The sequence below is a fragment of the Myripristis murdjan genome, chromosome 15, assembly GCF_902150065.1.
Source record: "Myripristis murdjan chromosome 15, fMyrMur1.1, whole genome shotgun sequence".
Lineage (NCBI taxonomy): Eukaryota > Metazoa > Chordata > Actinopteri > Holocentriformes > Holocentridae > Myripristis > Myripristis murdjan.
The window spans coordinates 23,854,124-23,865,583 of NC_043994.1; the positions used below are offsets into that span (position 1 = coordinate 23,854,124).

The 11,460-nt window shown below is 43.5% G+C and overlaps 1 protein-coding gene across 1 annotated transcript; it reads left to right on the plus strand.

Annotated features, from left to right (window-relative positions):
* Positions 1-4,053: 4,053 nt before the first annotated feature.
* Positions 4,054-10,582, plus strand: LOC115372181 (visual pigment-like receptor peropsin). Its single transcript, XM_030069863.1, has 6 exons — positions 4,054-4,302; positions 5,035-5,240; positions 7,800-7,899; positions 8,880-8,984; positions 9,094-9,311; positions 9,931-10,582. Exons 1-6 carry the CDS (start codon positions 4,164-4,166, stop codon positions 10,411-10,413), a joined length of 1,251 nt encoding a protein of 416 aa, XP_029925723.1. The 5' UTR covers positions 4,054-4,163; the 3' UTR covers positions 10,414-10,582.
* Positions 10,583-11,460: the final 878 nt, after the last annotated feature.

Here is an 11,460-nt window from a genome sequence, read left to right on the forward strand (position 1 = left end):
TACCTCTGTAGGCTTGCCTTGTCAAGACTGAGAACTGGTTTGGTGCAAGGGAATGAGGAAAAACAGTCCAGTCTTTGTACCTTTGGTTAAGCCACTGTACGCGCTGTGGTCTGCACTGATGAAATTCAACAACCCTTGCCCTGCCAGCAGCACTTCTCAAACCTCAGAGCTGCACCATGAAGCTTTGGAGCGGGGTAAACACGCTGTCCAGCTGTTACCGTCCGTATCCTATTCAACATCCACATCCTGTCCATTTTAGGTCACCTGGGCACCACAGCAATATTTTCAGTAACACAGTGAAAGTGCATTATTAATGTGTGGTCAATGCTAAACATCTGCGCTGTTGAAAAATTGCCCTCTAGTGTAGTGACAATGAATGTCCCATTTCTTTACGCCAGCACTACTCCTTGGAGGTTCAGGGCCCTTGAGCAGAAGGTGTGAACATGTAGTGGGCAGGCAGTAGAGATTTATAGTGACTTTTTGTTACTGGACCCATGCCACCCTCAGCTGTGAGCCAGCTGGATGCTCCTTTCAGGGACTCTTCCTGTCTCGGAGAGTAAGCAGTGGAGATGAAAACCCTTTCCTCGTTTTCCTTACACCCTAAACATCAGATGTTCCTCAGAACAGCTGTTTTCTCCTATAGGTTTGCTGTTGGAGGCTCGGTCACAAATCTGACAACCATCTGAGAGACAACCAATAAAACAGGCCAGACTCTGAAAACCGTCCATGAGCTGAGATCCATCACAGATTCCTTCAACACAGCTGTAAATCATGCCAACCGATATCTTGCAACCCTATCGCCATGAACTGAAAGGAACTATTGAATAATTTGTTGCTGCAAGGAATATCCACTGAGATTGTCCATTTATCAATATCCTACACAGCTTGACCTAGAAGAATTACAGGCAAGCCTTTTTACCTCAATACTGTGTGGAGTATTCACACAGGCAGTCCTTGTGTCAGAGCACCTTCACTCAGTGACAGGGAGAGAGAGAGAGAGAGAGAGGACTATTTCTCCCATTTTCAGTGTTGAAAGTGAACCTTTTAAGGAGAAAGTATATTGGTCTCTTGACCTGGTGTATGTCTTCAGTGAAGAGAGTCTTTGTTGCCCTCAGACAGCTCCTAGCCTTTGACACACACCTCCATAATAGTATCTGTGTCTGTGATTTTCAGTTTGGAAAATTGTGCGCTTTTAACCTCACATCCCCAGTTATGCTATTGAGAGAGAGAGAGAGAGAGAGAGAGAGAGAGAGGCAATCATCATAAGCCTAATGATACAGTGGCCTACTGTGGCTCCACTGTGATTACCACGCTTCACACACACGTGCCAAAGTACACAGAGGAGAGCTAAGCTAATCATGACAACCATTTCCTGTAACGTGCTCACACCTGAGCGTTGTACAGTGTACATGTCAGTGGGTCATGCGTAGCGTAAGCCTCACATGTGATAAAATGTAACCGGCGCTTTGCCACAGCAGAGCATAAATTCCTGGATGGTTATCGCAGACCGAATGTGAAAAAAGGGAGGACAGTTACTTGTTGGCACACACTTGTGCCTCATGTCCACCATTTACTGTCACAGATACTTTGAGCACCTGTTGATGCAGGTTCCTCCTCAGCCTGTGGCCTCTCAGCTTAGTGACGGTGTAATCTCAGTGGCAGCTGTCCTCGACACTGATGGCACGACAAGTGCTGCTGCTAACCTAGACAAGCTAATCCCTCACTTTCACTGTGACAGGGTGACATTCCTAACAACATGTACAATCATTCATTAAAGTGTGCCAGCAATATATTGCCGTCCTTGTCTAAAGTGTGACCCAATTTTTCAGCCCAAATAAAAACAATTCTGGATGTGGCCCTTTTTCCCTGCCAGGAAAATGAATAAAAGTGCAAAATGATTGGGGAAAATGTGGCCTACTTTTGATTTCAGGTGTTCTTCAATGCATTACATTATTTACTGAGGTGGATGGGTTTTGAAACTGCAATGACGGAAATAACACATGTGAAATATGTCATGTATATGATTTCTACATAGATTATTTCAACCATTTAAAGAGAACAAATGCAAAAGGAGATTCAAAGAGTCATTTTTATTTTTGACATAGGCAAAGAACAATGGATCCAGATAACATCTGAAAGCAACTAAAAGATGACGACACTTGAGAATGCTGTCATATGGGTGTTTTGATTTCCAGTCAATACAAGCACACCTGCTGAATGCAATAAATACACTGAAGGTTTGTTATTCAGTGAGATAAAACCTGACCTGACACCATCAGCCATGAGCAGCTATGCTATGCCGTGTTATTTATATAGGAAATCAACACATTAACCACTTTAACTAGAGGACCCTCACCACAGCTGCATGAGAAAAGCTCCCTCTCTCTCTGTGGGCCAGGCACACAGAGATCACTGCAGAGCCGAGGCCTTGTCGCGTGGCGTCTGGGAGCGAAGGTGGGGCTGAGAGATGACTAGGAGCAGTGTTCCCTGTTGGACGGGTGACAGTCAGGGTCAGAGGTTCAGTCTCTCCCGTCGCTCTCTCTCTCCAGTCTCTCTTCTGGGGGCTCAAAGGAAGGGTTTGACAAGAAGGACACGGAAGCGCCAAGGCATCTGGCAGCAGCAGCCCTTCCCTCCACATCCTGAGGGCCAGCAGAGCTGCTCTGTGGCAGCGAGGGGAGGGAAACAAGGTGTACACTGTGATCTAAACAGACTGGGGAGGGTGGGGGTGCTCAGGTTACCTCATTGCTAGGTGTTTTACCACAGAGAAGCTCACTGTGAAGAGGGAGAGGGGTTTGGGGGACGGGGAACGGGGAGTTGTGGCGCAATTGCTGGTTTGCTGGCATACAGAACAAAAGCTGTTGATCAATAAAACTGTATTGTGTGGAAGTTGCACACACTGAAAGACGTTCATGAGGTGCTGATCACTGGCTCAAAAATCCCACAGAAAACAATGCTCTCGCAGAGTGTGCAGTGCTTTTGAAAATGCTTATCCATAATGCTCTTTTCCCCCAAACTTTTACTGATGCATGATCTACATGTCTTTGTGTTGGATTGTAATATACTGAATATCAATGGAGAGTCCAGTTTAAATGAGAGATTCTCACGTGCCTCTGTTTGAGCGCAGAAGTGCCAGATGCTCCCACACTCACATGCAAATGCTGTGCACATAGTAGCTCACACAAACTTCATCAAACATGATGAGACCCCTGCTGCCTTGTACATGGCAATGGCTCTGTTCCACGTTTTGGCTCGGTGAAGTAAAGCTGACAGGACTGCAGTCATCACCTGCATGACCTTTCCTAAATGGAAATGATTTGTGAAAACTAGAACACCTCTCCAGGGAGAGCAACAAACTCAGAGGCACTACTTTGTAGTCATCAGCATGAGAGTTAAGTGCAAAGTACAAAGGATTTTTTTTTTTTTTTTTTTGTGGTTAGGGTGATACAAATTGTTGCCAGACCTTATAAAAGTCTATTTAAAGCGTAGCTACCAAAATTCCCTGTGCAGGTCTGCAGGTCCGGTGCTATTGCTGCCTTCAGCCCAAGGATCAGTTGATTATATTTAGGAGGTGATCCCAATCTGGATGCATTCATTCATTTCATTCATTCATTCATTCATTCATTCATCTATTTATTTTTAGTTATTGCTATTATCCTGGGTTCATGTTCTGGTGGGAAAATCGACCATCGGGGACTAAAGTCGCCTGAGCAGTATTGCAAATTGTGTTATTTTTATGGAAAATCAAAGCTAGAAATCAAATGATAAAAAGCAAGTTGTTCTTGAGGCTGCAGCTGTGACACATGGACATGTTGTGTCTCTGTTGACTCTGTGATCATGTGGGTCTGAGGAGTATGAATTAATTTTGCTAAAGTAACCCAGATGACTTCCACCTCCCGTGGCGCAGCAGCTTGGTCATTTTGTCTGTGTTGGTCAGGATTTCCCACCAAAAGCTCCATCTGCTAAGTCGCTAAGAAATAAATGGGATTACAGGCGCTATCATTCGGACAGTGAGTTGTGGGGGTATTAGTGAGCGCGTCTAAGATGGATTTAACAGGGGATGACCAACAGTCCCTGGTGGCATTTTGCAGACGCGTCCCATTGAAAGCAGGATAGAGAGCACAGAAACCAGCAAGGATTCATGCCGTGGAATCAAAATCCAGGCCATGGATATAACTCTGAAGTCCCATTTTATAAAGATTGCTAATATTCCATGGAGGAATAATAACCTCAGTACCCCGTATACAGAGCCTCCTCTGTCAGACCAAGGAGAGACCATCATTGGAGTGTACCTGTTAGTGCTTGGTAAGTCACTGCCACTAATATTTCAAATGCAATAGCTCAACAGGGCTCATTTGAATGGCTTGCTCCAGTTTTCATTTTGCATGACACTTAGCACTGCTACAGCTGGATTCTTAATGGAGCTGAAATATATGCATTCATGCCACTGACAGGCAGGCTGGGTAAAAATGTTCACCAGATGGTACGCATTGGTGATAAATTTCTGATTGCTTTGAATTTCTGATTGCATTTCTGTGTCACACTGATGTTTTTTTAGCTGTTAAATTTGCCCCCTACAAATCAGACTGCCTTCATTCTGTATCACAAAAATTGTACCCTCACAGTGCCTCAGTGAGGATTTGCCCTTTTGGATCTTATTTGTCAGATTATTCACAAGACAGAGCTGCACATTGCAGAAGTGCCAACAACAAAACAACTGTTGTCCATAGTGTTTTCCAAATGCCAAGCTGACATACACAGTTTGGCTGCTGTGTCGGTGGCACAGCTGTCTGTGACTCCATGTCAGCGAACCCACTCAGGCTTTCCACAGACTGAGGGGCAAAAAGATGATGATATTGTTATCAATCAGCATTTGTACAATACAATACAATACAATGGAGTATTATACAATATGAGACAATACTACATGATACAAAACACTGTGATATTGTTAAATGTGCGTGTACCAGCCAGACTGAGAGGCACGTGCTGGTTGAACCTCTGTTGAGTTTATACTGTATGTCTGTTTCTCCTTAGGGTGGCTCTCCTGGTTCGGGAACAGTCTAGTGATCTTTGTCCTGTACAGACAGCGGGCTTCCCTTCAGCCGACAGATTTCCTCACTTTAAATCTCGCCATCTCTGACGCCAGCATCTCAATATTTGGCTACTCCAGGGGGATTCTAGAGATATTCAACATCTTACAGGATGATGGGTATTTGATCACCTGGATCTGGACGTGCCAGGTAAAAGCCCGACCAGGATGCTTATAGTTATCCTTATCCAAAACTGAAAAGAGTGAGGCGGTATTGCTGCTCCAAATTCCCATAACAATCTCCAACAAATCTCTGTTTGTGGACCATTTTGAAAAAAAACTTATTGTTGGCAGCTTTAATGACTTATCAAGTCCCAGAAATGCTGGGTCAAAATAGCCTTAAAAATTATGATTGTGCACAGCTTGCAAGAAGGGATTGTGTGTATCCATCTGCCAATGTCTGTGGCCAATCCCAATTAATGAAGTATGGTAAAAGAATGTGAGGAAGTCTTACAGTAAAGTGTGTGTGTGAGTGTGTGTGAGTGTGTGCGCGTGTGTGCACGAGTTGGGGATTACGCTAGTACCCATGTAGGTTGGAGGTTAAATCTAATCAGATTACCACAGTGGGGCCCTTTAAATGGGGAAACTATTCCAACAGCATGGCATCTGTCAACAACCAACTAGGCAACAAATGCGAGCTGCGGGGTGTATCTGTTGCATAATTTTATGAGGATTTCTTATTGTTTGAATTATTCTGCAATCAAAAGAACAATGCTGCATGCAGGACTGGTTTCATTTAACATAATCAGTAGAGATGATTACTGAATTCTACTGATATGTTTGGGGTTTTTTTTAACTGTGGTATTCCAGTGATATTGGATAGGTACAAATGTCTTTATAAAACTCAAAATCCAGTGCTTTCTGGTGCTGCTTCACTGACAATGAGATGGAGACTCACTCTGTGGCATTTTAAGGCTTTAGTGGCCAACATTTTGACAGATGAATACTAGAAAACGGTGCCTCTATCCCATGAATAAGATTAATGCATACATTCTAAAAATCAAGTCATAAATCTTTCATGGAAACCAAGGCTAAGTGTCATATTTGCAACTGTTTTCTGAGCAATTTATAGGATGCACTATTGTTTTATATATGCTACTATTATTTATATATGCCTTCTTCCAAGGTTTTTGCTTGCAATGAAATAGTTTTCATGCTTTAGCTTGGAATTTTTTCATGTTATTTTTCTTGCTCAAGGCTAACCCCTGCTAGAAACCGTGATATCCGCGCTCCTGTGAGAGGAATCTCTGTGGAATCATAAAAAAAACACGGGTGAAACAATAACAGCTTCACTCTCAGAGGGGTAGACCTCATAATCTGAGCTAGAGAGACAGAGAGAGGTTTGCTGCCGTAAGGCTTAAGCACCGCTCTTTTCAAGAACGGACAACTGAGGTGATCTCATCTCTCAGCCATCCTACCTCAGGTTTTCAGGTGAAGGAGAAATATTGTGATAGTAGTACACCCCTCTCACTTCACCCTCCCCTGAGAGAGAGGGGCAGAGAAAGGGAGAGCTTGAAGTCAAGACGGGGGGAAAGTAAGAAGTGGCAGTAACAGAGGAGGGGAGGAACATGAGACCGAATGAGCCAGGCATGTGAGAGGCATTAGCAGATTTCTGCATCAGCATGATGGGACATGAACAGTCACACATAGTATGGGCTGAGCCAAGCTGGGCCAGATCTCTGTGTTTCCTGCTCTGTGGGACTAGACAATAGTGACAATGAACACAAACCTGTCGTGCAAACTGAATTATAGAGAAGATTGCACAAAAGCAATGTACAAGGCACATAAAGATTTTGGCCTCTGGGTTTGTCATCATAATTTTGTGCCTTTTGCTCCATGGCCCAAAGTGTCCTAACATCAACAACAGTTCAGAAAGAGGCAGAGGTGAAGCATCTCTGGATGTGCATCATACTGTAAGACTGGTTTGATGCAACATGTCTTGAATTCATTAAACAAAATACCATTATCTTCCTATATGCCTATTAGATGTGCAATAACCTACATTTGAGGGCAAGGCAGACTATTTTGACAAAAGTGCAGACACTGGCCGTGTAGTAATCTGCAGAATGTGGTGGTGAAAAAAGGTGAAGATTGACAGTAATAGGATTAGTACTTAGGGAAGCTCAAGAGAGTAATCAGAGACCTTAACTGAGCCCTGTCACCCGGAAATGTCCCAGCAGGGTCCTGAGTGTCACATAATGGGAACCAGACCGAAACACAGTGAGATAGTTCCCTGCGATAAGAGCTGTAAAAATAAGATCATCATTTATCTATGCCGAAACTGCAGATTGTATAATGATGTGATTGTATTGGCCAGATATTTTACATTTTGGCCACAGTTTTTCCATGAATTTGGAGCTCGAACTGTGCCACATCTAGGAACTGTGGTAGAGAGTTTCCATTTTAATCTCCCAGTGCCAGTCCTCCAGGTTAAGCTGACTCCAGATCACAGGAAGTGCTGTGTACGTCTGGAAAATGTAAGCTGACTCTCAGGAGGGGATCTTAAGCCGAAGCGTCTCGATCTGATGCAGTTCAAAGCAAAAGACACTCAGCAAACAAATGTCTGGGACAATTAGGCAGTCAATGGGGTTATCCCCTCGAGCTCAGATGCTTCCACTGAGACGCTCTTCATCATGGAGTCACAAGCAAAAAGATGAAGATGAAGCTGTGCTCTCATGATTGGCTGACCCTTCTCTCTGTCTCCCTCCAGATAGACGGTTTCTTCACCTTGCTCTTTGGCCTTGTAAGCATCAACACCTTAACCGTCATCAGTGTCACCAGATACATCAAGGGATGCCACCCACAAAAAGGTTAGAGCTAACTTGGCTCCTCACCGAGGGAATGTAAGGAAAGTTTCAGGCCTCTATCTCTGCCTTCCTTACATTCCAGTAGCTCTTATCTGACGGAAAGTGTTTTTCTGTGCTAATGAAAGTGTATTACCGACTTCAGCTGTGGGAATAACCACCGCTTGACTCCGCCAATTTAATTTAACATGTCATTAACTTAATTTGAGGTAAGGTTTTCTATTTTGGGGTGTAATTGATGCTGAAGAATGTCTTAATTATATGGAAATTAGGCAGAGCAACTGCCTCTGTTGTCAGAATGGGATAAGGGTTTTACTGTTTGTGGGTTTTCAAAAAGCGAAACCTATATAAACCTTTTTTTTTTTTAAGGAAATCAGTGGGTCGTGTATGGCTTCATCTGACTTTTGTGTGTCAAAATATTCTCCCGCTTTGAATGTGAAATTGCACCTAAACCTTAATTAAGCAATCTAAAATTTGATTGTGGATTTGTGTAAATTAAAAAAGTGTAAAATGTACAGCAATATAACTTAATACCAAATATATCTGAGTAGGCCATGTGAAGGTACTGTACAGTATATGCCCATCTTATCACACAAAATGAACTCCAGATATATTTACCCTAGATAAGTCAGCTCTGCTTTATATATATATATAGCTTTGGAAGTAGAACAGACTGATTTCTTCTGAATACAAAGCTATGTGTACTTTGTCAACAGAGATTCTTTTCAACCAAAGTTGTTTGCAATGGTTGTCAGGACTAGAAAGGCACCCATTGTGAAAGAAATGTCACAATCTGACATTCATAACAAAGCAAGAATGCTGCATCTCAAGTGCCCCTCACTTTTTTCGGTCCTGCGTTGCCAAAATTGTGACATTTGACCTTTCTAAACAGCATGTGTTTAAACAGCAGTTTCAGTGCTTAATTCAATTCGTCAAATAAATCACATTGTATTCATGCTGTGGTTCCCTCTTGTGTGTATCTGCAGCGAACTGTATCAGCCTGAACACCATTGCCATATCACTAATATGCATCTGGACAGGAGCATTCTTCTGGTCTGTGGCTCCAATTCTGGGCTGGGGCAGCTACACAGGTCTGTTGTCACACAGTATACATAAAATAACAGCAGATTTGGCTTTGTCTAAGGAGAGATAGATGTATAAAGCCATAATGTGAATAAAAAAACTCCTCATGTTCTGCAGATCGAGGTTATGGGACCTGTGAGGTGGACTGGTCCAAAGCCAATTACTCCACCATCTACAAGTCATACATCATCTCCATCCTCATCTCCTGCTTCCTCATCCCGGTGATGATCATGTTCTTCTGCTACGTGTCCATCATCAACATGGTGAAGAACACGCTGTCGGCGGATGGCTACCTCACTGCCCGACAGAGGAAGGTGGAGAGAGATGTTACCAGGGTAGGTGATTGAAATTAAGGCCTCGTTGCATCAGAAAGACTTGGCAACAGCTGGAAATAATGAGAAAAATAATGGAACAGTTCGCCTAAAATACAAAAAAGGTATTTCCCCACTTACCCCTTGTATTATCTATTTGGTGAGGTTTTCAGTCTGCTATGACCTTCCCTGTCTCTCTTCATTCCAGTGCAAAGGGACTGGATAGGAACTGCTTGATGGAGGTCAAACTGTCATAACCCACAACCCTTGGGGACGAAGAGTTTTGTTGCAAACTATTTCCTGACAAAGAATGCTGGCATCTCATTCACCTCTAATTTATATTCATTTGGGATAGATATACATAGTTTGCCAGTGTTCTTGTGAGTTTTTCCCATGTAAATTGTTGATTGTTCGAGCTCTACAAACCGATTCCCATGCAGCTCCATAGTATTGGGGTGGGATAAAAGGGAGATCATGTTAGACTGGAAACCTCACCAAATCACACATGACCTTTTACAGATGCATAGATTGCACGAGGGGTAATTTGGAAAACATCTTTTTTTTTGTGAACTGTTCCTTTAAACTACACATAAAAGTCCCCTACTGCACCTCTTGACGATTATTTCCTGATGTTCCTGTCTAGGTTTCCATTGTAATCTGCACAGCTTTCATCATGGCCTGGTCGCCCTATGCAGTGGTGTCCATGTGGTCTGCCTGGGGCTTCCACGTGCCCAGCACAACCAGCATCATCACCCGTCTCTTTGCCAAGTCTGCCAGCTTCTATAACCCGCTCATCTACTTTGGCATGAGCTCCAAATTCCGCAAGGATGTCTCTGTGCTGCTGCCGTGCAGCCGAGAGAAAAGGGAGGTGGTACGTCTGCAGCACTTTAAAAACATCAAACCCAAGGCGGAGGCCACGCCCCCCGTCGCTGCTGCTACTGCATCGCTTCCTGTCCAGAAGCAGGAAGCTAAATACACAACAGGAGAGCTGAAACAACCCAGCGCTGACAGCGACTCAGGGGTCAACAGCCTTCCTCACACCCCGCCACCTGACACGCAGGAGGTCTTCCACATCGATGTGCCCTCGCATGTTGAAACGTCAGAGTACTGGTGTGACAGACTCTAAAGACGGCACTCTGCTCGTTTCTCTTTCCATATTACTTGAATGAAACTTACTCATTGGATTATAGGGGAAAAATCAGGTTATTTTTGTATTTTTCAGTCTTACCCATATTAATAGACTGTATGCTTAACTCTGTCAATAAATCCTTTTGTGATACCCAATGAGGATTTTACACATGTTGAAGCGAGAGTTTTCATTTCCAGTCCCTGAAACGACTTTGCCACTCATCCAATCCCAAAATGGTGTTACTGACAGTGTGCGGTGGTGCTTAAATGCTTCACCTGAATGTATTCACGATGCATTCAACCGATGAAATGTGTAGTCAGCAGTGGTAGTGAGACAAGCGATGCATGGCAACATCTGGAAACACTGAACTGTCCTCAGCCCAATAGAAACAACATGATGGCATGGTATTTGCTTATTTTCCCAGCTTACCCTCGGGGGGAACATGCTATTCAGATCTCATGTGTGCCCCACGTTCCCCAGGAGATGCCAGCCAACCATCTCCCAAATGTGCCTTTTTAAAATATCCATGCATTTAAGAAGCCAATATATCAAAGAGCACATACTTGGCGATATATCATCACATCATGCTGAAAAGCGGGTTGGGTTATGGGTTTCATTAGGGGAAGGAAGGTGTCTCTGTTTTTACAGTAAAATGTCAAAACTCTTCCAGTAGCCCATGGGGTGTGGTGAATTAGGACAACTCTGTCTGTTTGACAAGCTGTCAAACTAAGGAGCTTGTTGACAGACAAATGAGCAACTCTGAAACAGACCCCTGATTTTTTTTTTTTTCTAGCAATATCAGTGACCAATTATCTACTTGAGGCATGGAAGTGTAATCCTAAAAAGTTCCCGAGGCGGTTTCTACACTTGTAGTGACCATTATCGTAAGCACAATGAGCTCTTTTACAGCGGTGCTTAAGACCATTAAATCAAAATGGCAGGCAGCCTCAACATAGCCAACCAGAGTCCATAATGGCAGGAGCTTGTGTGCCAATCTGCATAAACCAACAAACTCTGATGGTGCAGCACCTCCCCATGAGGTTG